Raw genomic sequence first — 27,853 nt, 5'->3', positions numbered from 1 at the left:
TAAATGTACTCACCGAGGCCAAGATGCCGAGAGCGGTCGCTGTTGCGACTCGGCGCAGACCACCCCTGAAAGTGGCACAGAGAGTGGTTGCACCAAGAGGCACAAGCTACCAGTAGGACAGTCACTTGCTAGCAGATCAGCAGGTAGCTTGAGCAGAGCTGAGAGGTGATGTCCCGTGGGAAGGTCCGAAAGCAATGGTAGCAAGTCCGTAAGGCAAAGACAGAATCCAGGAGACAGGCCAGGGGTCAAACACAGTCCAGATCAGAAGACAAGTACCAGGAACGCTGAGACAGAAGGATAATCCAAGACAAGCCGGGGGTCGAACACAGGAGACAGCAGGTAAGTCCAGATGCAGGCTGAGGGTCAAACACGTTAGAAAGCAGGAGTCCAAGATCAAGCCAGAGGTCGGGTCAGGAGAAGATCAGCGAGGTCGATAAGGCAATCCGGGTCACAACGGGTAATACAGATAACAGAAGCAGACATGGGAATCACAGGAAGCTGAAGACAAACCAGCAGTGTGTTTGGATGACCTCACTTCCTTTATAGGTCAGCGAGGGGTCACACCCTGTGTGTGTGTGCTTGTGTGCTTTCGTTTATTCCTCTTGCACACAGCTGTGCGCCGGAGTGCTTTAACCGTGCGCATCCTATGACAGTGCCCCCCCCCGAGGGGCGGCCTCCGGACGCCCAAGCTAGCCATCAATTCCGGATGTTGCTGATGGAATGTCTTTATTAATTTGGGAGCGTGAAGGTTCTTGGATGGTTCCCAGGAGTTATTTTCTGAAGGATACCCCTTCCATTTTACCAGGTATTGTATTTGTCTACCGACTTTCCTGCATCCTAGTAAAGCTTCTACTTCGAATTCATCTTCTCCATCGATCTTGATGGGTGGAGGAGGAGGCACTTCCCTTCCAGGAAAAGGACTAGGAACCAATGGCTTCAAAAGGGAGGCATGGAAAACAGGGTGTATCCTGTATGATTCAGGGAGGGCTAGTTCAAAGGCTACAGGATTTATTACCCTTTTGATTTTGAATGGTCCTATGAATCTGGGACCCAGCTTGCGTGTGGGACAAGGAAGTTTGAGATTGGTGGCAGATAGCCAGACTTCCTCGCCAATTTTAAAGGTAGGGTTCTCCTTCCTTCCCATATCATGGTATTTTTTGTAATCATCCTGGGCCTTCTGTATGGTCTCCTGGATCCTTTGGAAATTAGATTGGATGGCGGCTATCCGATCTTGGACCGCAGGAACAGTGGATTCTGGGATGGAGTTGGGGAGGAAAGAAGGGTGAAACCCACAGTTGATCCAAAAGGGAGTCTGGTTGGTAGTTGTATGAATAGAATTATTGTAGGCGAATTCTGCATATGGCAATAGGGCCGACCAATCATTCTGAGATCCTGAACAAAAGCAGCGAAGATACTGCTCAAGGGTTTGGTTTGTCCGTTCCGTTTGCCCGTTACTTTGGGGATGATATGCTGATGACAAACAGATCTTGATTTCCAGTATCTTGCAGAGTTCTCTCCAAAATCTAGAGGTAAACTGTGGACCTCTATCAGACGTGATACTGCTGGGAACCCCATGGAGCCTGACAACCTCCTTAATAAAGAGATTGGCAGTTTCCAGAGCAGAGGGAGTACCGACCATAGGTAGGAAATGGGCCATCTTTGAAAGACGGTCGACTACTACCAGAATTGTGGTGAAACCTTCCGAGGGCGGTAGCTCCACAATAAAATCCATTGACACGTCTGCCCAAGGTCGGTCAGGAATGGGCAAAGGCCTTAACAGACCCCAGGGCTTGATCTTGGGACCCTTGCTACGCTGGCACGGTACACAAGAGGCAATGTAAGTCTGGCAGTCCTGTCTCCAACATGGCCACCAGAAAGAACGAGAGATCAGTTCCGCTGTTTTCTGTGTCCCAAAGTGGCCGGCCAATTTTTGATCATGACAAATCCTTAGAACTTGAGTCCTAATCTCAAGGGGAACGAAGACCTTGTTTCGGGCCCAAAACAGATTGTCACGTTTTTCCAAGGTAGATAGGACTGGGTCATTGCAATGGACTGAAGCTGTTTTGATGGCCGTAAGTAAGTCAGGCTGTGGGAGTAGAAGGAAGTTGTGAGGAGACAAGATCGTACTAGGCTCCGTTACCTGGGAAGACTCAGGGAACATGCGCGAGAGCGCATCCGCTTTGTTGTTCTTGGATCCGGGCCGGTACGAGATATGGAACTGGAATCTTGAAAAGAAAAGCGCCCAACGGGCTTGACGGGGTCTTAAGCGTTTGGCAGTCCGCAGATATTCAAGATTCTTGTGATCTGTGAATATTGTGATGGGATGAGTGGCTCCTTCCAAGAGGTATCTCCACTCCTCCAGGGCGAACTTGATGGCCAATAGTTCTCGGTCGCCTACGTCATAATTCCTCTCCGGTGGGGTTAGCTTCCGAGATGCGAAAGCCACCGGGTGTAACAAAGCTTTAGGCCCTTGTCGTTGAGAGAGGATGGCTCCTGTGGCTGTCTCTGAGGCATCTACTTCCAGTACGAATGGTAATACTGGATCGGGATGCCGTAAAATAGGAGCTGAGGTGAACAAGGTCTTTAGTTTGGTAAAGGCTACTTGGGCTTCTTGAGACCACTGAAATCGGGTATGTTGGCGGGTCAGCTGAGTAATGGGGGCGACTATTGAAGAGAACCCGGCGATGAATCTGCGATAAAAGTTAGCGAAGCCTATAAACCTTTGCACGGCTTTCTTATCCCTTGGAGCAGGCCATTCCAAGATTGCCTTGATCTTTTGGGGGTCCATGGAGATGCCCTCAGTAGAAATGATGAATCCTAAGAACTGAACTGTAGTTATCTCAAATTCACATTTCTCCGCCTTAAGGTACAGCCGATGTTGTCGGAGGATGGTGAGGACTTTCCGCACGTGGACCCTGTGGAGTTCAAGAGAAGCAGAGAAAATAAGGATATCATCTAAATATACCACTATAAAATTATCAAGATAGTCTCTGAAGATGTCATTTACTAGATGCTGAAATGTGGCCGGGGCATTGCACAGGCCAAAGGGCATAACAAGATATTCATAGTGGCCAAATCTTGATCTGAAGGCTGTCTTCCATTCATCCCCAGCACGGATTCTAATGAGATTGTAGGCCCCCCGCAAGTCCAGTTTGGAAAATACTTTGGCAGATCCTAAGCGCTGGAATAACTCAGGGATGAGTGGAAGTGGGTAGCGATTTTTGATTGTGACTTTATTAAGTTCCCTGTAGTCAACACATGGCCTAAGGGATCCATCCTTTTTTCCCACGAAGAAAATACCTGCCCCTGCTGGCGAAGAAGATGGGCGAATGAACCCCTTTTCAAGATTTTCATCAATGTAGGCTTTGAGAGCCTTTAGTTCAGTCTCGGATAAGGGGAAAATTCGTCCAAAAGGGATCTCAGAACCAGGTAACAGTTCAATGGGACAGTCATATGGTCTGTGTGGTGGTAGACGGTCAGCCTTCTTTTTATCGAAGACGTCCTTAAACTCGGAATAGACCTGAGGAATGTGCTGCAGGTGATCAGTGGTGGGGGCCACGGTCATACAAGGAGCTGGAACAGAATCAAAACAATGCTGCATACAGTAAGCGGATGTAAAGGACACTTCCTTCTTGTTCCAACTGATCTGGGGATCATGAGCCTGCAACCAAGGAAGTCCCAGGATGATAGGGAACATGGGAGATGATATTAGGTCGAAGCGTAGAAGTTCTCTATGGCCAGAGTCTGTAATAGTGAGCAAAGGTAGTGTCTCCTGTGTTACTGGACCTGAGAGTGGCAGAGATCCATCTGCTAAATGGACTAGAAGATGTGTTGCTTTATTCTGGCTTGGAATGCGTAGTTGCTGTGCGAGGGAGATGTCCAAAAAGCAACTACATGCCCCTGAATCAATCACGGCTGGGAGTGGGATCTTCTCTTCTGCCAGCTGTAGGGAAACAGAGAGAGTCACATAAGTTTGAGCAGGACCAACACTCTGGTAGTTCATTACACACCGTGGGGGCAACTTACGGGGTCTCACGGGACAGCTGTGAATGAAATGTCCAAGCCCCCCACAGTATAAGCACAGATTGGCTTGGCGTCTTCGTTGTCGCTCTTCTGGGGTGAGACGAGGACGGACCAAACCTAGCTGCATGGGCTCCCCTTCCGAAGCTGAGGGACCCGAAGGAACCGGGATGGGCGGATACGGGATAGTGGCCTTAGGAAGCATCCAACTAGGCCGAGGGGCCTGGAGGCGTTCGGAGCGCCGCTCGCGCATCCGTCTGTCCAGTTTTGTAGCCAACTGGATTAATTCCTCCAGGGAGGCAGGAGTCTCTACTCGGGCCAACTCATCCTTTAGGTTCTCGGAGAGCCCCAACCGGTATTGATAACGCAGGGCCGCCTCGTTCCAGCTGGTGTCAGCTGACCACTTGCGAAACTCAACGGTGTAATCCTCCACCGGTCTTCTCCCCTGTGAGAGAGCATGCAGGGTAGCCTCAGCCGTGGCAGTACGCTGAGGGTCATCATATAATTGTCCCATAGCCTCAAAGAAGGTGTCCGTGGAGTTTAACAAGGGGCTTCTCTGTTCCATAAGGCTATGGGCCCAGGCCTGGGGTTCCTCAGCCAGAAGAGAGATAATAAACCCGACCTTGACAATCTCTGAAGAAAAGGTCCTGGGTTGCAAAGCCAAGTACAAGGAACATGCATTTTTAAAGGCTCTGAATTTCTTTCGGTCGCCTGAAAATCGCTCAGGCGTGGGTACTCGTGGTTCGGGTACTGCCATCATCATACCGGGTGGAGGCTGGACATGAGGTGTGGAGGCATCGCTGACTGAGGCCTGCGTAGGATTTGTGGGTGCCGGAGCTGTGGCTAGTCGCTGAAGCCTGCTGTCGATCTGCGCATAGCCATCCTGTAGTCTCTGCACTGCTTCTGTGAGTGCAGAGACTTGTTGGCACAGGACTTCTAATGGCGAACCCGCTCTGTTGGCCTCTGTCATGGCTGGTTTGTACTATCATATAAATGTACTCACCGAGGCCAAGATGCCGAGAGCGGTCGCTGTTGCGACTCGGCGCAGACCACCCCTGAAAGTGGCACAGAGAGTGGTTGCACCAAGAGGCACAAGCTACCAGTAGGACAGTCACTTGCTAGCAGATCAGCAGGTAGCTTGAGCAGAGCTGAGAGGTGATGTCCCGTGGGAAGGTCCGAAAAGCAATGGTAGCAAGTCCGTAAGGCAAAGACAGAATCCAGGAGACAGGCCAGGGGTCAAACACAGTCCAGATCAGAAGACAAGTACCAGGAACGCTGAGACAGAAGGATAATCCAAGACAAGCCGGGGGTCGAACACAGGAGACAGCAGGTAAGTCCAGATGCAGGCTGAGGGTCAAACACGTTAGAAAGCAGGAGTCCAAGATCAAGCCAGAGGTCGGGTCAGGAGAAGATCAGCGAGGTCGATAAGGCAATCCGGGTCACAACGGGTAATACAGATAACAGAAGCAGACATGGGAATCACAGGAAGCTGAAGACAAACCAGCAGTGTGTTTGGATGACCTCACTTCCTTTATAGGTCAGCGAGGGGTCACACCCTGTGTGTGTGTGCTTGTGTGCTTTCGTTTATTCCTCTTGCACACAGCTGTGCGCCGGAGTGCTTTAACCGTGCGCATCCTATGACACCTCCTCTGTAAATTCAGGCTTCTGTTGTTTTTTGGGAGGAGGCATGATGTGCTCCATTTTCATCTCTGTTGTCAAGTCAATTGGTGGGCACCTCTCTATGGTAAATGGTCGGCTCACTTCTCCAGCCTCCAGCTTCACCCAGTCTACATCCTTAAACAATGGGAGGCTTCTCTGCTCTTCAACACTTTTCTCTCTCAGGCATGGACACTTGCATATGAGCTATAAAAATATACAAAAACAGGATATCTATGATACAAAGGCAATAACTTTGCAATTCTACTTTTATAAAAGTAACAGAATAGACTTTTTTTTCTTGGCTACAAATGGGTATTTACTTTCTTTGCCCTATGAGGAACTTAAGATCCTCACTGAAAATCTTGTGGAACATTTTAATATGGTTGAGGATTAAATATCACTGGATTGAATAGGACGTTGTCTGAGTTGTTGACCTTTTTTGTGCACGTGAATAGATAATCTCCAGTCTACAAAATATAGACTATAACTCCCAGGGAGAAATAGTCCATGGAAAATACATATGGTTTATGCAAACAGATCTATTGAAACATCAAAAAGAGTAGAACAGTTATTACTGATTGTTTTACTAAGAAAAAGACATCGAAAACCAAAATTAACCAATACTTCTGAAGCCATAAACTTTGGAGTGCTCATCATGGAGGGCAGGGTTGAGGCTTTGCCCACACCAATTGCTGATGCCAAAGATGGCGATTCTCACATATCCAACTGTATCCAGCACAATGTTGTCTGGTTTGAGATCCTGATGTACAATCCCCTGGTCATAAAGGAATTGCAGGCTGCAAAGGATCTCAGCCGTGATGAATCTGATGGAGAGAGAGAAAAAAAATCAATGTGAAGCATTTTGTATGGAAATCTTAGCCACAAAATTAGAAAACATTGATCCTAATGCTACAATTATGAGGTATAGCAGGGGCTAGCAACCTTTTTCCCCATAAGGGCCAGATTCAATGTATGTGAATGCATGGAGGGCTGCATTCACCTGCTAATAAATAAAGATAATAGTCTGGACCCCTTTACATTACTGTCAGTGCACATGAATTCATCATGTGCACTGACAGCCCGAACATTTAGCTGCGGTGGGCTGGGTGCGGCCCACGGGCCCTAGGTTGGCAACCTCTGAGGTATAGTCATGTATGCTGGCTATAACTAAATTGTGGTGAAAGAAAATATTGTCAGTAGTGGCAGAATTGAGCGCAATACATAGAATTTTTTATATGGATATTTGAAATATATGATGAATTTGCAGCAAATACACTTTGCAAATCTTCTGGGACTGTGACATCATAATGGGTGGGTACATCATCCGGGATGTAGCTATATAAGTCGCCACACGCCACGTCCCTGTCATTGTGAGCGGAGACAGTGATGAGGCAACATCTCCAGAAGAGAAGAAGAGAAGAACAGAAGAGAAGAACAGAAGGCCAGAAGACAGCGGCGACAGAAGACCGGACCACCGCTTGTAAAAGAGCAAGAAGAAGGAGTGGTGGCCCGGCAAGAAGGACCGAAGAGGGGGACAAGACCCCCAAAGAGGAGGACAAGACCCCCGAAGTCGGAAGAAGAGGGCGGCGGTGGCGAAGAAGAAAGCCGGGCTCCTCTGCTAGTAAAAGAGCTAGCAGAAGATAGCGGAGGAGCCCGGCGAGAAGACCCCCGAAGACGGAAGAAGACCCCTGGAGCTGTGCAATAAACTATTTTAACCCTTGTGTGTTGTGTTTTTTTTTTACTTTTTTTTTACAGGTGAATGGGTAGGGGTACAGTGAGGAGTGCAGTTTTGTCCCATGGCCAGGGAGGAAAGCAGATTGTAGTGGGTCCAAGGGTTTATGGGTGTCCCAATGGAGTTGTAGCTGTTGTACTACTGCTTTCTCGATAATTTTGAAGAAGGTATTGAGGCTTGTGACAGGTCTGCAGTCATTTGTGTCTTTGGGATCGAGGTTAGGCTTCTTTAGGAGGGGTTTGATTGGGCCTTGCTTGAGGGAGGTCAGGACGATTCCTTCTTTAACCACTTGCTTACTGGGCACTTAAACCCCCCTCATGCCCAGACCAATTTTCAGCTTTCAGCGCTGATGCACTTTGAATGACAATTGCGCGATCATACAAAACTGTACCCAAATGAAATTTTTATCATTTTTTTCCCACAAATAGAGCTTTCTTTTGGTGGTATTTAATTACAGCTGGGAGTTTTATTTTTTGCTCAACAAACAAAAAAAGATGCAAAAAAAAAAAAAATCATGTTTAATAGTTTGTTATAAAGTTTTGCAAACAGGTCATTTTTCTCCTTCATTGAAGTGCGCTGATGAGGCGGCACTGATAGGCTGCATTGGTGGGCACTGATAGGCTGCACTGGTGGGCACTGATAGGCATAGTTAAGGCGGCACTAATAGGCACAGATAAGGTGGCACCGATAGGCACAGATAAGGCAGTACTGATGGGCACAGATAAGGCGGCACTGATGGGCAAAGATGGGCACAGATAAGATGGCACGGATGGGTGGCACGGATGGGTGGCACGGATGGGTGGCACTAAGGGGCACTGATAGGTACCACTGATAGATGGGACTGATGGGCACTGATAGGTGGCTCTGATAGGTGACACCGCTGGGCACTGATGGGCGGCACTGATGGGCACTGATGGGCACTGGTAGATGACACTGATGGGCACGGATATGTGGCACTGGGGTGCAGCACCGTTGTTGAGGCAGATTGTGGGCACTGATGGGTGGCACTGTGGGTACTGCTGGGTGGCACTGCTGGGTGGCACTGTGGGCACTGCTGGGTGGCACTGTGGGCATTGCTGGGTGGCACTGACGGGGGGCACTTATTTTTTAATGAGGTGGCACTGGCAGGGGGCAGGTGGGCATTGGCAGGGCTGGCCATGATCGGGACTAATGTCCCGATCATGGCCGCCGGTGATCGGCTCTTTTTTTTCTCCTTGCGCTGTCAGTGCGAGGAGGAATAATAGCCGATTACCGGCTCCATTGTATCACATGATCAGCTGTCATTGGCTGACAGCTGATCACGTGGTAAGGGGTCGGGATCGACCCCTTGCTCGGATCAGTGATCAGGCGAGTCTCATAGACTCGCCGATCACAGAGCGCGCCGCGCGTGCCCCTCAGGGGGCGCGCAGGCCGCTCGTGCCCCTCAGGGGGCGCGCAGGCCGCTCGTGCCCCTCAGGGGGCGCGCAGGCCGCTCGTGCACAGGACGACGTCAATAGACGTAGTCCCGGCAAAGGAAGTCCGCGCTGTAGCCGTCATTCGGCTATAGCGCGGGTCTCAAGTGGTTAAATGACTGGTTTATGAGGTATGTTATGATAGGTGCCAGGATGTCGGTACAGTCTTTCAGAAGTTTTGTGGGAATAATGTCGTTTGGTGATGTGCTGTCTCGGAGGTTTCTGATGATGGTTTTGGTGGTATCAATGGTGATTGGGAGAAGAGTAAATCTCGGTGGTTGTAGAAACTTTGTGTGTTTTTTTTCTTCTTGTTCTGGCCGAGTGGGGTTACTTGCTATGGTTACGATTTTGTCAATGAAAAAATCAGATAACTCATTGCAGAATTCTTGTCTTTAGAGGGACACACGGCCCACAGTAACAAGGTAAAAGGCTACCTGGGCTGTGAATCTTTGCATGAGGGCTTGACAGGGAATTTACCAAAGGATTGTCGAGGTGAAACCATAGTCAGGGATTCCAGGAGTCAGAGTAAATGATGAACAGAGCCAGGGTCAGAAGCCGGGGTCAATCTTGGAACACTGAAACTTGAAAATAAGAACACAGGAAAACGGGAACCTTTGGCAATACAAGAGACAATGAACTGACCCAGCCCTCAGAGTGAGGCAGTGTTTTATACCCAGTTGATTAGATAAACTGCCTTAGCTAAACCAGGAGTGACAGCTGCTAATTGCAAAGCAAGATCCAGAGTATAGCCCTCAGTGCTGCATGCAGGACAAGGCATAGCTGGAAACCAGGCTGAATAATGAGCTGAGGTGTGGCTCAGAGGAAATACAGCAGGAGCAGTACACAGAAAGTCATGGGTTCAGTATACCTCCTTGAGCCACCTGGGCTCGGTAGGCACGGTAGGAACTGTAACATTCGGTTCTTTGTCTTTCTAGTATGTTTAAGGGTGGTAGGTGATTCTCTTGTTGTGGTCCTTTCAAGACTCTATCCACCACGCAGTATTCATATATTAAAGTAAGCAAAGTGACCTCCCTTAGTGTAGTAGTAAAAATCGTAATGTTTATTAAAAAAGATAGTAACTCTTACTTTCAGTTTAGTAATGTTTGGTATATGCAGATACAGGTAATATGCAGGCTTCCAATATCACTTCTGGTCCAGAAATGCCCTATGCGTTACGTCACAGGACGTGACTTTATCCTGATGACGTGATGAAGTCACATGCTATGACATAACGTGTAGGGCATTGCTGGACCGGAAGTAATGTTGGAAGCCTGCATTTTACATGTATCTGCATATTATTTATTATTATTCATGATTTATATAGCGCCAACAGTTTATGCAGTGCTTTACAATGTATAGGGGGGACAACACAATTACAGTACAATACAAAAGGTACAGGAGGGCCCTGCTCGTAGAGCTTACATTCTAAAGGGAGGGGGTGGTAGTACAAAAGGTAATAGCTGCAGAGAATGATTTGATGGGGGTGGCAAGCATTATTTACCAAATTAAATGTAAGAATTACTATTTTTTTAATAAACATTATGATTTTAACTACTATGGAAAGTCACTTTGCTTACTTTAATAAATGAATACTGTGTGGTAGACGGAGCCTTAAAGGTACCACAACAATGGAATCACCTAATGCCTTTAAACGCACTAGAAAGACCAGGAATCGAGCCAGGACTGGAGGTACATCGCCTTAAGTGCCAATAGGATTAGTGGAACATCAACCTGAGATTCATAGTAATCAAAAAGTGTATTTGATTACTCACTAAGGTGAGAGTTCTGTGAGCACAGAGGTGTCACCAGGAGGGAAAACACACCACTACATTTATCTATGTTCACTTAACAAGCACTGTATTTGGAAATAAGTGATTATTCAGACACATCACCGCTGGATTATAAACTGTCACATAATTGCACCTATAGATGGACTGCACCATATGCACATTATATGTTTACACCACAGTGTATGAATTGTATATGATTTTATGACACACATAGTTACATAGTTACAAAGGTTGAATAAAGACACAAGTCCATCCAGTTCAACCCGAGTGAGTGTGGGTGCATGTCTACAATTATCCTTAACCCTGTACATTCCTGTACATCACACATTCACATCAGTCCCTACCCTTAATCCAAGGTCCCCATTCATATACTAGGGTCAATTTTTGGACAGAAGCCAATTAACCTACCAACATGTCTTTGGAATGTGGGAGGAAAGCGGAGTGAAACTGCAAACTCCAGGAAGGTAGCGTCGTGGTTGGGATTTAAACCAGTGACCGTTTTTACTGCTAGGCGAGAGTGCTACCCACTACACCTCTGTGCCACAGCACTAAAACTGAGTTTGCGCGACTTCATTCTTTAATATAACATTGTTTATACTGATGGGAACACAGTGGAAGGTTGCAGCAACTATACCTATACTATGTTTATTGTGGTTTTATCTGATACTTATACTTTATTTTCATAAGGATATATTTATTTGGATCATTTTATTATCACAGAGGTAGTGCAGAGATACACACTCATCTTTTATCTCTTGTATTTTATGACTCACTATATTACATGATTTTATATAGAACATTTAAACTAGAATCCTCTACTAGAACCAGCAGTCAGATCTGCAGAGTACCCACTGAACTGTACAATTTGCTATTTAAAATGTGTGTACTGCATGTTATCGAAACTATAGAGAGTCTTGTGACCTTTTTTTTTTGGTTTGGCTGATTCATGGATTTTTAGTAATCGGGAGTGGTCAGACAGGACAAAGTAAAGGAAAACATACAAGCTTGTTGTGAATATCTTCAATTTGGCTCTATTCCTCCCATTGTGTTGCCCTTGATACAAGGGGCCATGAATGCCCAATAGTAAATATAAACCTGGGAGGCATATGGCTTCTTCTTTCATTATCTTATACATATCTTTTCAGTCTGAGCCTGCAATAAGCCTAAAAGGGTAATTAACATTTTCTAAAATGACTTCTTTGTTTTCCTTAGGTATTGATCCTGCCTTTGCTTTAATGGTCTTTCTGTGCATACTCATTGCCATCATCTCTATAAATGGACTTGCTTATGTTATAAGGTATTATTTTTAGATATCTAATATACCCGTACCTGTCTGAATTACAAATTAGGCAGTCAAATACCCATGGCTTTTAAACAATAGAGGCAGCCATTTTGTGGGAGGAACCAATATTTTATAGAATGGAAACTATTAATTACCTAATGTTTGATGTGACAAGAGGTATCTATTTCCCAGTGGGCTCATGGGCTACGTATTGATTCAGCTAACAATGTATTTTATATATTGAAAACAGATATTCTAGCCAGTTGTTTGATGAAAATATATAACCCAAAGTTCTTTGTCCTTGTAATTTCAGGCGTCGTATTAATAAAATTAAACTTGTTAGAGGGCCTAACAAAATTCTTCTGACTCTGAATGATGTCACATTTATTAATCCTCAATTCAGCATCAAGGTAAGAGTAATATTATCCCTTTGCAAGTGCCACTTGTTCAATAATGAAATCATGCCTGACAATTTGATGACTTTTCCCCTAGGTGTGTTCAATTAGAAATACTGTCTGAAAATAATATTTTCCTATCAAAGTAACAGTAGCCTTATAGATTTTATTTATTTTTCCTTCACACCTCTGACAAAACTTCCAAATCTTGTGATAATTTTTACACAGTGGTTTTTGTAGAGTTTAAGATCAGAATCAGTGTGTAACAGCCTTTGGCCATTACATCTCAGAATTTCTTGTCATGGCTACAGGAATGTCTTGGGAACCCTATGGATTCTATTGTGTACTTTCCTAATTTTATTGGATAGTTTGCATTTTTTGCAATCAATGAACAGGTTCATGATATCTGCATTGATGCTTTCATAAGGTTGAGTATTTATTTGTATTACACTGTATTGTTTTCTTTGCAGAAAATGAGCAATGATGGTAGTCGCACCAGTGACAGCGCACAGGTGATGTCAGACACCAGGAGTAGGAAGTCACTCACGAGGTCCGGTTCTATTAAGAGTCTCACCCCAGCTACTTATGAGAACTCCAATGTAGCAGTCTATGAGGTAGGTAATATTCCACAATACAATTACCTAAATAAAGCATGGATTATCTGGTTTCCTAAGTAGATTAATCTCTTCTTCATTACAAAGGCTTGCAGAGCCATTAACCTGTTACTTGAGACCTTAGATTAAGCAGGCTTATATAATAGATATATACACTGGTCCCATGAAAAGTTTTGTTCCACATACCTTAGCAATGGTGGAACTTCCAGTTATTTGTATTAAACTGTAAAGCAGTCCATGGTGGATCACTTTTGCAGGTATTCAGATGGTGATACTGCCGCCTCAAGTGTTTTTTGTCTGTTTTCTTTTTTAACTGTCAAACTGGAAAGTCGCATTGCGGGACTTCTCTGAAACCATGGGCCAAGAATTTGGCTCGTGTTTGCAGCATGGTCCCATTCACTTGCATGGGAGAGTCTGACAGACAGTGCCGCTTGTCAAACTCTGTGTTAAAATTGCCACACCATGATGCTAAGCATGGTGTTTGTGGCAATATGTACAGTGGCCTTATGTCTCCTTGCAGGTGGGCAGTTGGGGAAAGGAGGCAATAAAAACACAATTCAACTGCCTGTTTCTACCATCTCCTGGCTGCCCATATGAAAGGAGCCTTATGCCCTGTACACACGGTCAGACTTTCCGATGAACAAAATTTGTTGGATTTTTTTTTCCGACGGATTTTGCCCCAAACTTGCACAAAGTTGCCGGAGAATCCGATTGTTCTGAATGCGATGACGTAGAACACGTACGGCAGGACTATAAACGGGCCAATAGACAATAGCTTTCATCTCGTAATTTATTCTGAGCATGCACTTTGTCTGTCGGAATTGTCTACACAGGATCGGAATTTAAACGATTGGATTTTGTTGTCGGAAAATTTTAGATCCAGCTCTCAAACTATGTGTATCGGAAATTCTGATGGAAAAAGTCTGATGGAGCCCACACACGATTGGATTTTCTGACAACACGATCTGATCGCGCATTTTCTGTCGGAAAGTCCGACCATGTGTACGGTGCATAAGTCTGATGCCACCTTGTGCTGAATCATTTGAGACAATTAAAAATTTAACAAACTTAGCATCAATTAAAGGAGGAAGTACAGCAGGAAATATTTTCCTTTAGCACAAATAATTTAATTTGAGTAAAAAAATTGATTTACTTAAACTCAACTGAATTTGAGTTTAACTTTAATATACCGTATCTAGTATTCAGCAGACAGCTCTACAAGTAATTAGTGTTACATAATTTTTTTTTCTTTCAAGGGTGACTGGGTATGGATGAAAAAGTTCCCATCTGGGGATTTTGGAGACCTGAAGCCAGGAACAAGTGATGTTTTTGAAATGGTGAGCAAAGTCCTGTGCAAACCTATTTGTAGATGTATTACAGTGTCCTGGTCTCATGCTACTGCTTGTTTTTTTTTTTGTGGATAGATGAAAGACATGCGTCATGAAAATGTCAACCCATTCCTTGGGTTTTTCCATGACTGTGGAGTCTTTGCCATTGTCACAGAATTTTGTTCCAGGGGTAGCTTAGAGGATCTTCTCCGAAATGAAGATGTCAAACTTGACTGGATGTTTAAATCTTCTCTCCTGTTGGATCTTATTAAGGTAAGTGAGCCAATAATATCTTCTTTCTTAAAGGATGCTTCCCACCCAAACCTAACATGATTTGGTTTGTGGATAAATAGCAGTAGTAGTAATAGTAGTACAGTAGCAGCAAGGTGTAATAATGTGGTAATAATAGTAGTAAGATTTAGAAATAATATATGGTAGTAGTAGTAGTAAGATATAGTAATCTGTATGTAAAATTATAGAGGTTTGCAGATCTATTGTAGTTTAAATTGCCTTATGTTTACTGCTCACCTTGATTTTACCCAACTGAATTTAATGTTTGTTTTTTTTTATTCAAGAAAATATCTTTTCAACCACTTTCCGACCGCCTCTCATACATATACAGCGTCAGAATGCCACCACCGCTGTATAGGCACATCGGCTACTTTAAGAGCCATAGCATGATCGCCACCAGCCACCCGAGAGCGAGAGCCGGGATGTGTGTGTGTAAACACAGAAATCCCTGTTCTGTCAGGGGACAGGAGACAGATTATGTGTTCCTACTAAGTAGGAACACACGATCTGTCTCCTCCCCCAGTCAGTCACATCCCCATACAGTTAGAATCACTCACAAAGGGAACACATGTAACCCCTTGATCGTCCCCTAGTGTTAACCCCTTCCCTGCAAGTGACATTTACACAGTAATCAGTGCATATTTATAGCACTGATCACTGTATAAATGTCAATGATCCCAAAAATGTGTCAAAGGTGTCCAATCTTCTGCCGCAATGTCGCAGTACTGCTTAAAATCGCAGATCACCGTTATTACTAGTAAAAAAAAAATAATAAAAATGCCATAAATCTTTCCCATAGTTTGTAGAAGCTATAACTTTTGCACCAATCAATATAAGCTTATTGTGATTTTTTTTTTTACCAAAAATATGTAGAAGCTTATATATATTGGCCTAAACTGATGATGAAATGTGTTTTTTAAAACTTTTTGGGGTATATTTATTATAGCAAAAAGTAAAAAAAAAATGTTTTTTTTCAAAATTGTCAGTCTTTTTTTGTTTATAGCACAAAAAATAAAAACCGCAAAGGTGATCAAATACCATCAAAAGAAAGCTCTATTTGTAGGAAAAAAAGGACGTCAATTTTGTTTGGGTGCAGCATCACACGACCGTGCAATTGTTAGTTAAAACGATGCAGTGTCGTATCACAAAAAATGGTCCGGTCAGCAAGGGGGTACATTTTTTGGGGGCTGAAGTGGTTAAATGAATGTCCACTAAGTAGAGACAACCACAATTACTTCAGGGAACAGGGCTTTCACATTTTTCATACTGTTACTTTACCTTCAGTGTTTATAAACTTCATAGCCTCAAGAAGGCAGATTTGACTTGTGTTGGTGTTGCTTGCATTTTCCCCTTTCATTTCTTTTATTAAGTCAGCACAATGTTGAAGTATTGGATTGGTTGCTGAAAAAAAGTTTTTTTCCTTGATGCAGGACATGCAAGTGTTGCTTTCTTTAACAGCTAAGAACTGTCAATGTCATGTTTATGGAGCAGAAATCTGAAACAGTCACTCAATACTGCTGCAGTGTCCCTGCCTAACCAGCGGGTCACAACCGCGGCTGCTGTGGTGGGCGGGCTGGCTGCATGAGACAGGCTGAGGAGAGAAGTGAGTGGGTGGACAAGCAGTGATGACATCTCTCGCTGCCCGCTCCACATCGGCGCTCTTCACAGCCAGGCCTCTTCAATATGGGGCTGCCAAGGTGCGGCGGGAGCAGAAAATGACATCATCTCTCACTGCTCGCAACACATTAGCTCTCTTCTGCCCTCACAGCGCTGTGGAGTGGAGGTCACGTGCTTCATGTCATCAGTGGAGCTCCACTTTGCAGCCAGAACCCCTTGCTTCAATGTCTGAGGTGCGGCAGGGAGCAGCGAGATGACACATCTGGTGGCCAGTGACGTGGTAAGTGACAATCTGAAAATGGTGGCAGGAGATGTGGCAAGTGACAATCTGCAAATGGTGGCAGGTGACGTGGCAAGTGACAATCCACATCTGCTGCCAGGTGGTGACAATCCACATCTGGGGGCAGTTGACGTGGCAAGTAACACGCTGCATCTTGTGACAGGCGGCGGTGGCAAGTGACACGCTGCATCTGGTGGCAGGAGATAAGTCAAGTGACACACCCAGGGCTCCCACTGATTCTGCCTTATGGTGAGTTGAACCATTTCATTACATAGTAGAATGTAACAATAGAACAAATGTGCCTCAATCACCCTGACACCATATCAACCATGGTTCCATGATGATTAAAGCGCCAACACCAGCCATTGCCCGCAAAAAATATGGCTTACCACTGGGGTCCCCCCCCACCGCGGGCCTGCAAAAAGGATGGTGGCCGCTGCTATGGGCTCTAGCCCCAGATCTTTTGCCAACCTAGCAATGCCCCTGCTCAAAAGGCAGTGTCAATTACTTCAGGCGATAACTTCAAGGGGAAAAGTATTGTTTCTGCAAGCACTTGTGGCTACAGAATCCTGCATTTTATTCCTTCCGGAAGTTGGGGTTTATGCCCCTTGAGCACTTTTGTTCCCAAGATAGCATCTGTTTTTATCTTACAAAGAGGCGGTTCCATCCTTTCTGGCAGAGACAGTACCTAACCGACACAAGCTGGTTCCTAGTTAAAATCCTCTGGGAGGATGCGTGTGTTTCCATAAGGCAAGTTCAGAGGAGGAAGCAACAGCAAAATCTTGTCATCTTGGAGTGTCAAGGTCATTCAGAAAACGTACAGTGCGGCCAGTCAAGAGCTTGCAGAAGTGATAGTAGCTCATTTAGCTAGGTCCATTTCTATGTCTTTAAGTTTGGGACAGCATATGCAAAATGTCTATGAAGACATCTGCAAAGCAGCAGGCTGGTTACCACAGCGCACTTGACTCAGGCGCTACAGGGAAGATCCAGGGGCTCGCACGTCAATGGACTTTGATGGAATGACGGTCCAAGCTTCCGCGTGCATCAAAAAAAAATTTGATTACACATTTTAGCCCTTCACATTTAGCTCGTTATTTATCACATGTATGCTTCCATGTTGGCGCTAAGAAAACGGAAAATTGTATCAAATATGAACTCTCCCCTTTTTTGATCTTGTAATTTTTACAGAGAGGTTGCTCTAGCTTTACTTTTATAGATTTAAACAGGTCCCGTGGGTGTATATAGGGACGGAGCTATATCACACGTATGCTGCCATGGATTGACATCAGGAAAGGAAAATTACTGTATTTGATAAAATTTTCAATTTTTATAGCTGCAGTTAAAGTAGTACTAAATTCAAATTTTGTTTTACATTAATTGTTCTAAAATACCAAGTATTTTTTTGTTTAAAGAGTATCCTTTCAGGCTTTTTTTTGTCCTGTACACACTTCCTATCTTCCACTGATACACCTTACAGCTACTAGTGTAGAGCGAGTGGTCACATGCTCTGCTCTATGTGTACTACATAGATCCTAATGAGTACAATCTGCTTAGATTTAGAAGAAATGTGGAAATAGAGACCAGTCCCCTACTGGTGCTCCATAAACAAATAGAATGAAGACTATTTCAGGACCAGTTTAGACTGTTTACACACATGGTTTTCTAATAAATAAATAAAAAAAAATTTATAAAAAAAGAGGAGGGAGGAAGGGAGGGGAAAGGGAGAAAGAGGGAGAGGGGGAGGTAGAGAGGGGAAAGGGGAAGGAGAAAGAGGGAGAGGGGAAGAAGGGGGAGGTGTCGTAGAAATTTGGCTGCTATGCTATGCACACAGCCCCACTACCTACTTTGTGCTTCCAATAAGCACCTATTTCCGTCTTAATGATATAATGCTTTAAGTTACCTTCTCCAACACATTCATCCCAATGACCAGACATCCCCAATGCAACCTACATCCTCATCTCAGCCTGGCTGCTCCTCAGCCAGGCCGCCCTGGTTACCCATTAAAGAGACATCAATAGCGGTGTTTCCTTCTGCTTCATCGTCCGCCACCCAGCACGAGAGCCCTTGACCAAAGCTTTTTATTTACTTTTCCCACTGGAAGCCACGCCCTGGACGGTTTGCCTCCAACAGCTGAACACCTCCCACAAAGGGTGTGACCTCACAGCAGTAACAGGATGTTAATGCCCATATAAGGACAATACAATACAATACAATACAATACAAGGTACCTTTACAGACATGTATACATTCAAATAGTCTGTTACACAGACTGACCAAATGCTTTCAATGATGGAAACCATACAAAACCAATGAACGATGACTATAATTCAGTTGATAGAAATCCTTAATATATATATTGTTCCAGAGAACAATGTATACTTGGATAATTCTACATCTCTTGTGAATGGAAAGCCATCTACAGATGTGCACCGCCTATCTCCATGTGCTGATCAGACACAGCAGAGACAATGCGCACACATCCGCACACAACCAATGCCCGCAGAGCACGCATATGTCCCCAGACGATCGTCTGTACAATGTACAGGGGCCCTTTTGCTGGCGGACATACCCCCACTCCGCAAACACCTTTCTTTCCAACCCCAAGATATTATCCACTACCTAACGGATCTCAACCAGCGTCAGTCTGCCCCAGTCAGCTCTTTTAGAGCGGGCTGGGGGAGAATGAACACAGGAGGACTCTTATGACAATACATATAATAAATACATCTAAAATTTCCACAACAGAGGGGAGGAGAAATGAGGGGGGATAGAGAGGGGAAAGGGGAAGTATTAGGCATTTGGCCTAATGGGCTTGCCAGAAAAAGAGAATAACAATAATTATAAAAGTGTAAAGATTTCTCTATGGAGGTTACTGGACGGCAAGTAATCAGCATTATTATCATTAATGTTTTTGGTATATTTATGGTAATAGTATTAATATTGTTGTCATCATCAAAATAAGAAAAATGATTTACATGCTGTATTTCTATAGTGGCAGCATATTCTGCCATGCAGTACAGAGTACATAAAAGTATTTTTAGCCACCAAACACAATGCAGATCTATTTTTGCCACTGAACAATTTGTACAGCAAAAACAAGTTTACAGTAAAAGGGGATTTTTTTTTTTTATATTATGTCTCCAACTTGCTGATTGTGCTAATGTAGCATGTAGCTGTTAATCTGAAATATTTTTCAAGGGTTACCCCAGACCTGGAAGTTTCTTCAAGGGTTTTTCCAGGGTAAAAAGCTTGAGAAATCTGCTCTGGAATAATTTTCAGTGTCTGAAAATGTCATATCTTTTAAGAAAAACGAAGGCATATGTTTCCTATCATGCTTTCCCGCAACTGCTTTGTGACATACTTTGTCTTTTACACAAAATCAGAGCTGGGACAAGGAAGGGGGAGGGGGTAGAAGGACCAAGTTTCCTGGGCGCAGTGGCTATATATATATATATATAGAGGAGGGGAGCTCCAGCTGCTCCCTTCTTCCAGCCTCTCACTGACAAGAGTGTCTGTGGTGTGTCTACTAGGGTTGTCCCGATACCACTTTTTTAAGACCGAGTACAAGTACAGATACTTTTTTCAAGTACTCGCAGATAACGATTCACTATAAATTTTTTAAATATCATTTGACAGTTTTAAAAGCACAATACAGATTAGGTGGCACTGATATGCAGCACTGATGAGCACTGATAGGTGGCACTGATTAAGCAGCACTGATGAGCACTGACTGATGGCTGGTGCTGATAGATAGCACTGATAGGTGGATGCTGACGGGTGGCTGGCACTGATAGATGGCACTGATAGGCATCGGGACAAACCGAGTGTCTACAGGGCTTTTTCTTTTCCAGATCATAATGGTACTTGGTACTGCCACGTCCAGCACTAGCCCTGTGCTCTTCACTGTCACTTGTAAACGTAGAAGCCCACTTAGTGTGCTGGCTTTTGTGTTCTCAAGTGATGGTGTATCCTCATTGCAGGAAAAGTAGTTCTCAGAAAGCTGGATTATTATGCTGAAGTACAGGAAGTGCTCACATTCCTTGCTCTTTCGTGCTCCCAGCCTCCTAGCAGCCGCTTGTCCTGCACCAAGGACTGGGTAAATAGCTGGGGGCGGGTGACACAGCTTACACAGGGAAACTTTTTCCATTCAGTAACATCACCAACCTGGGGACATTTTCTCTTTTGCCACCATTAGCCCCATATTTGTGCACCAATTTTAAACTTATCTGGTTATTTTTTGTTGCATGCCATGAACATTACTACCATTTTGGCACTCACCAATGTTGGCCCCTTCTCCACTCAACAGGGGGAGTGGAATGCCTGGGGGGTAGGGTGCCATTTTCCATCTTACCCCCCGAGACTGGTTGACATTGTCCTGTCACTGCAAGCGTTACTATCATTTAACCCAAGAGTTACAGAATTTAGCAATACTGGGGCAGCAAGAACCTGGAGCTTATGTCTTTCATTTTTAAAGCTTAAATATTAAGTTTAGTAAAAAAAAAATTCAATAAAAAAAAAACAGCACAACGAAAGTTACTTAAATTGAATGCACAGTGTCCATTTTGCTAGTGCTAGCTGTCATAGTGCAAATCTTCAGTCCTCTGCCCCCCTCCCATACTCCACAGCTGTAATCTTCAGGTGCCAGGAGGGGCTTAATACAAGCACTGGATCTGTGCCAGGCACTCATAAAGAGGGCTAAAAATGTCTGACTTTTACACTTCCCTGTTCACTTCATCCAAGCTGTACTACAGCTTCTATCAATGAAAAGTGCTTTATTAATGGAGGACAGGTGGATGAATGAAAGGTCTGCTTCCCACATTCATAGATCGCTTTTCATTCATGGAAACTAATTTATGGCTACTATGAATAGAGGAGGTGGTAATAGGAATTACACTCTTGATGAGTGCCTGTCATGGTCCAACGGCTGGGGCATGTGGGGTATGAGAGTTTGGTAGAAGACTGTAGATTTCCACTATGACAGGAGGCTCTAGCACAAGATACCCGGAACTAGCATCCCGATATGAAAGTGGCCCGTCTGAATCCCGGGACCAGGTTTGATTTTACTTTTGTGAGTATGCTGAGTATTTTAACAAACATTCAAATAACTGGTTTTATACTATGTGGTTTCCCTGTTTCTTTATGATACGGTGGTATTTTGAAATCCGGTGGAGTAATTATTTATACCGGAGGAAGATCACCTTGTTTTGTGTTGTATCCTACATATACAGGCAAATATTGACTTCTCTAAGTCAATACACTCTGGTCAGCGTGTTTACAGAGCACGTGGTGACAGAGCATGGTGGTGTGGTTATCTTAAAGTGGAACAGCTGCACTGTATTGGATGAAGATATTTTGGAATCAATTTATTGTATTTTGGACTTTAGCGATAATATATATCACTCTATTGATTTTACTTTACATATGGTGATAATCTTTTATATATATTATTAGCGCTGCACTTTATTTTATTTTTCATGTCATAATACATACCTGGCTGGGAAGTCTCTGATTCTATCAGTACTTCCTAAACCTGCATTCTATTTCAGGGTCAGGCTCCCTTTCATATTGGGAGGCTGAACAAGAAAACAGATAAGTACACAGCAGTGGCGGCAGGCGGTACTTTTTTGGGGGAGGGGTGCGGCAAACAAACCCCCCCTCTCAGGTCCGCAGTCACCCATCCCACCGCTGCAGCTTCCCTGGCTTCTCCTCCCAGCCAACCGTGCCTTCTTTAGATCCGCCTCCTGTCCTCATTGGCCTGGAGGAGATGCCAGAAACTAATAGCGAATATTGATTCGCTAGTGTCACCAGTGAGTGGGTTTTGGGGTGCAGTGCTCTGCGCCCCAAGCCCAACCTTTTTCAAGCCAACTAGAGCCGAATGCTCTATTCATGTGCTTGAAAAAAAAAATCATAAAAAGGTATGAATCCAGCTCCCCGCATGCAAGTCCACATGAAACTAGGGAGACGGTGCCCCTGTGCCCATGTGCCCCTATGCCCCTACGCCCCTATGTACTGGCCTCTACTTGTACACAGTTAAATACATATGAGTGCAAAAGCAAGGAAAGGGAGAAAACAGTGCAGGCCTTGGGTGTAGTAAAAGGATCAAAGAGCTTTATTAAAAACAACATATTATGTACTCACAAAAAATGCGCATATAGTCCATGAGAAAGAGCATACTCAACACACAGCATATTCACAAGTAAAGGATGGATGAGCAGCCACAGTGTCTGGATCACTGTGTGGCCAGCTGACGGGTGAAGAGCTGGGCTGGAAGCCAGAAATCTCTGCTGTTCCTGCTTGGCTCACTCAATGGAAAGGACAATGGTCGCCTGTAAAAGTGGGTTTGCAGGATGAGTTTGGACTCCTCCTCTTTTTCAGCTCATACATATATACAGATGAGTGAACTGTGTTATCTGTCTGTTTAGCCAGTTTTCTAAGTTAAACACCACTGCCAGGCAATTTAGCCAGCTCCTGAACTGCAGTCAAACGGTATATAATATATATACATATAGTATAGTATAAGTCTATAGGGATTAAAGCCAAGGCAAATAAAAAGTAATTCTTTGCAGTGAGCCTGTGCCCGCATTGCAAGAGGTAATTGTTTATATCTAGGGGAACGAGAAAAAGGAAAATACCTACCTGATCCTCAGCTTCTATCTGCAGCTAGATCAGTCCCTGCCTATTCTGAACCCCTGTGCTCTCATCTTCCAGGGTTCTGGTGCTATCAAGACCAGAGCCAGTTCTATAGCTATGCTCTGGACATGAGGACACTAATGGACAGTCCACCTTTGGGTCATGGGAGGGTACCATCTGCTGGAGAGCCCAGGGTCATGTAAGTAAATCTGTTCCTCCTCTGCCCTGGAGAGCTATTAAGGCAGTATTAAACCCAACATCAAACCGTTATTAAATTTCAGCTTACCAGTTCGTAGATGTGATGGCTGCATTCGTTTCCTTTTATAGGCTTTTTTTTCTTATATTTTCATCTAATGAACCAGCCATTAAGTCTGTTGTTTTTCAAAAGCAAATCTTCCAAAAGGGGCACAGACAGCAATAAAACCTGACATGTGTCTTCTAAGTTTTCCTCAAAGTTACAGCTATCCTGGGGCTGAATAGGAGAAAATAAAGCAATGTATAGCTTCTTAAAACACATAGAAAAGATAAAAGGATTGTGGGGAAGAGAACTTGTTCATTTCCAGATTTACTTACTGGTGTTTTCTGCAAGCAAATCTATTTCATTAAACAAAAGGAAAAAAGTATCAGATGCTGAAAAATACATGTATATCAGTTTTTAACCAAATGGCCCTCCCCATTCAAAACCTGCATAAATATATGCATGTATCTAGCACAACTTAAAGCAGTAGTAAACTCTTTCAATTTATATATTTTTTGTGTACTTAAAAGTATATATTTACTATGTGATTGAATATTTATTTTAACATATGTGTTCTGCACAGGGCATGAAGTATTTACATCACAGAAAGTTTATTCATGGCCGACTCAAGTCTGGCAACTGTGTAGTAGATGGACGCTTTGTGTTAAAAGTCACAGATTATGGATACAGTGAAATCTTACAGACTCAAAGGATTGCACATGAAGAACCTTCTGCACTTGGTAAATTGAACCAATATATTGTGCAAAGATGTAAAAATGTCAAGTTATTTTTGTGTCATCGTCGTCTTTTTTTTATGCACATTTTAAATCTGATTTCAAAAAAAGGAAGAGACAGCTAAAATTGTGCAAGATAATATGCAAATATTTGAAGATCTCCACTCAGATTGTAAAGTAAAGTTCTGATGGGAATAATTTAGCAATCTACAGTTAAATAAGTATTAAAGTGATTGTAAAGTCTAAGTTTTTGTTTTCTTTAAAAATAACAAACATGTTATACTTACCTGCTCTGTTACAGTGGGTTTGCACAGAGCAGCCCAGATCCTCCTCTTCTTGGTCCCTCTTCGGTGCTCCTGGCCCCTCCCTCCTGTTGAGTGCCCCCACAGCAATCAGCTAGCTATGGGGCACCCGAACTGAGTCACAGCTCCCTGTGTCCATTCAGACACGGAGTTGCAGTACGGCCCATCTCTCTCCTGATTGGCTAGCCGACTTTGATTCACAGCAGCGTCTCAGCCAATCAGGAGGGAGAGTCTTGGATGGCCAAAACACTTGTGGACATCGATGGACAGGGACGGGGCTCAGGTAAGTATAAGCCCTTGTACACACGGTCGCACATTCCAACGGAAAATGTCCGATTGGACCGTGTTTTCGGATAATCCGACTGTGTGTGGGCTCCATCGAACTGTTTCCGTCGGAATATCCGACCGACAAAGTTTTTAGAGCTGGGCTATTGTTAACTTGTTCAATTGTGTGTAGAGAATTCCGATCAGACAAAGTGCCACGCATGCTCAGATCAAATTCCTAGACCAAAGCTATTGGCTACTAGCCTGAACGTAGTCCCGTCGTAACGAAATAACATCATCACGTTATGTACGATCAGATTTTCCAAAAACTTTGTCCGACCGTGTGTATGCAACACCGGTTTCAGACAAAATCCGCCGGACAAAATCCGACAGATTTTGTTGTTGGAATGTCCGACCGTGTGTACAAGGGCTTAGGGGGGCTGGGGGGCTGCTGCACACAAAAGGCTTTTTTGCTTAATGCATAGAATGCATTAAGATGCCTTTACAACCCCTTTAAACCCCTTAAAACCCAAAAATAAAAATGTAATATATTGTTTTTCTTCTATATTTTCACGTATTGATCCTGCCAGTAAAGGTCCATTCACACCAGATGCAGTGAGATTCCTTTGTGAATGCATTACCACTGCACAGACAGTCCAGAATAAATGCTAGCTAGTTAACAAGCATTGTTCTTAAACACATATAAAGGCATGTAAACACAATGCACATAAATGCAATTCTGGGAACAAAAAATACATTTTGTCTGCTTTGTTAACCTGTTCTTCTCTATGCCAAAAATGCACACTGCAAACTCATGTAAATGCATATGTGTAAATGCATGAACAATGTGAGTAGCAAGGTGTTTGGCTAGATCGAGAGCAAATTAGAACATAGTGCAGCAGCTGCTCTCCATGCCCTCACTGAATTGATATGCTGGATGCCAGCAGGGGAAACAGACAAGCCAAAGGAGATCCTTAGACTATACTGCTGTGTTGGACTGTGGGAGGTTTAGTCCTGAATAGGAACCATGCCGTGGAATCCTATGGACAATTGAAATACAGTACCTACAAGGTAAGGGAGCAGAAAAGGCTGACTTCCTATACTGCAGATCATTGAGCTTTATCTTTTGCCATCCGGAGACCAGAGTGAGCACACCTGCCTTTCTGGATGTGTACCTATCTGACCCAAGATTGGGATCCTATGAGCTAGGGACCAGAGAAAGTCGATCAGAGTGTGCAGAGGCTTTGACTGAGCTATTGGCGGGACACAGGCCTTTGCTGCAGAGAGACTGGAGCACTGGATACCTGTGTGCTGAGAACTGGAGCCATGACAGACAAATCCAGAGAACATCTGAACATCAGGACCTTTGATGCCATACCACTGGGACTGGTGAGAGAGCACTGCTAAAACAGACCTTATTTTTGCTAGTGGAAAATCAGCATATAGAGACTGGACATTTGACTAACAGCTGTTACCACTGCATGCAAACTTTACCGGGACCGTATTAATGTGCACCACCATAAAGACTGGGCCCCAAAGTTAGCTGGCTGAAGAATTAGGGCAATTGACTTTCTCGTTACATAGCTGCTCTATTAGAACTTAGTTTGCTGCCACAAGTAAGGGGAGATTTCTACAGTAATAGTCTCAGCATAGTTATAAAATGCAATTTAACAGCAATGTATACTGGTTACAGGAAAGTTATAACAGCATTGTTCGCCGCCATAGGTATTGTCATTCATGCCATTGCTCTGTGCAGGTGTAGGTTACCAGGTATAAATTACTCCTGCCACCTGGAACTCCTCACCAACCTGCTAAAAGTTAGTATTCATATTGTCTAGAGAATTGTGATTACCTGGGTTCTCTGTTTTACTCATTTATGACACTGTTGTCATTTACCTCAATCCTTCACAATATACTAAATTCTGCCTTCACTAATAAGTTTGGTGTCTACTTTCTGGTATTGAGTTATAGTTTTGTTCAGAGTATCTAACTTTGTGCTCTCAACTGTATTGCAAGTTCTCTCTGGTTAACCTGGTGTGTCAGAGGGACCAAGGTTCTCTACAAAGATGAGTTAAAGAACAGAGAACCCAAAATTATCAAGTGGCTCCTCCAGGGGTAGCGCTACATTTCAGGTGTGAATGGGTTTAAGTCAGTTATTTTTCAAATTCTTTTAATAGAACAAGCTGTCCAGACAAATTGGCAGTTATAGAGTTGAGACAAACCATTAAAGGATATTTACAATGATCAGCTTTTATTCACTTATGCAAAACCTTTATCCTTAAAGGAAAAAAAAACAGTTTGCTGTAACTGTTTCAAAAGTGTTAGCTGGATTTTGGTTGTTAGTCAAGTCTATTTAAATCCGCTGGTGCATTTTAACATTATCCTATACCAGACTGGCCAATCTGCTGTTCAAGGGTGTCTCCGTTGTTACTGCAGGATAAACTGGCAGGACCACCAGGCAAAAATAAAGGATAAAAGCCTATAAGAAGAAAACGAATGCAGCCACCACATTTAGACATTGGTGAGCTGCAATATGTTATGTTTTTCTTTTTATGTTTAATACTGCTATCAGTCCTGCTTCAAGGCTAGAGATAAGACAACAGTTAGAGAAGAATTGAGGTTACTTTGGGTGCCTGAGCTCCGACTCCATAGATATCTGTGGGGATTTGTTGACTCCCTAATGCTATTGAAAGCTTGGTGTATAGCCACATATTACAGCAGATTAATTTAACAGCTGCCAAATCTGGAGAGTGATGTTTTTAAAAGGAAAAATAGTATATCTTCAGTAAGTATTGATTCTGAGCTATTACTAAACGAATAATCGTCCCTGTTTTTTTTTACTCAGAGTTGCTATGGACAGCACCAGAATTACTGAGAGATCCACATGCAGCAGTGCATGGTACATTTGCTGGAGATGTTTATAGCTTTTCCATTATCATGCAGGAGGTTGTGGTACGTGGACCTCCATTTTGCACATTGGAACAAACTCCAGAAGGTAAGAGAACCATCCCAAGAAAGATGTCAATGAGCATAAATATCCGTTTGCCATAGTTACTTCCATTATTTTGTGATAATAATATCTAATTGACTCACAAAAAAATTATTTGCAAAAGTTCACCAATGATCTTTTATGTACTCTGTTTTAATGATTACTAAGGATGTTAATTCAATAAAGCTCTGCGCTATGGGGGTTATTTACTGAAAGTGCACTTGGAAGTGCAGTCGC

The 27,853-nt window shown here is 43.7% G+C and overlaps 1 protein-coding gene across 3 annotated transcripts in view; it reads left to right on the top strand.

Moving 5' to 3' along the window:
- The window catches only part of GUCY2F (guanylate cyclase 2F, retinal), a 134,986-nt gene that overhangs the window by 67,146 nt on the left and 39,987 nt on the right, over positions 1–27,853 (top strand). For all 3 annotated transcript variants that reach the window (XM_077478987.1, XM_077478978.1, XM_077478997.1), the window contains exons 5-11: positions 11,865–11,949; positions 12,248–12,344; positions 12,800–12,943; positions 14,200–14,280; positions 14,368–14,544; positions 23,911–24,067; positions 27,473–27,622. In XM_077478987.1, the coding sequence (XP_077335113.1) occupies positions 11,865–11,949; positions 12,248–12,344; positions 12,800–12,943; positions 14,200–14,280; positions 14,368–14,544; positions 23,911–24,067; positions 27,473–27,622 (891 nt within the window). The remainder of the gene's footprint in view (positions 1–11,864; positions 11,950–12,247; positions 12,345–12,799; positions 12,944–14,199; positions 14,281–14,367; positions 14,545–23,910; positions 24,068–27,472; positions 27,623–27,853) is intronic.

Source organism: Lithobates pipiens, unplaced genomic scaffold (assembly GCF_037356315.1).
Source record: "Lithobates pipiens isolate NorthernLeopardFrog02 unplaced genomic scaffold, aLitPip1_a1.2 Scaffold_1, whole genome shotgun sequence".
In the NCBI taxonomy this organism is placed as follows: Eukaryota; Metazoa; Chordata; class Amphibia; order Anura; family Ranidae; genus Lithobates; species Lithobates pipiens.
This window is presented reverse-complemented; position numbering and strand designations above follow the sequence as displayed.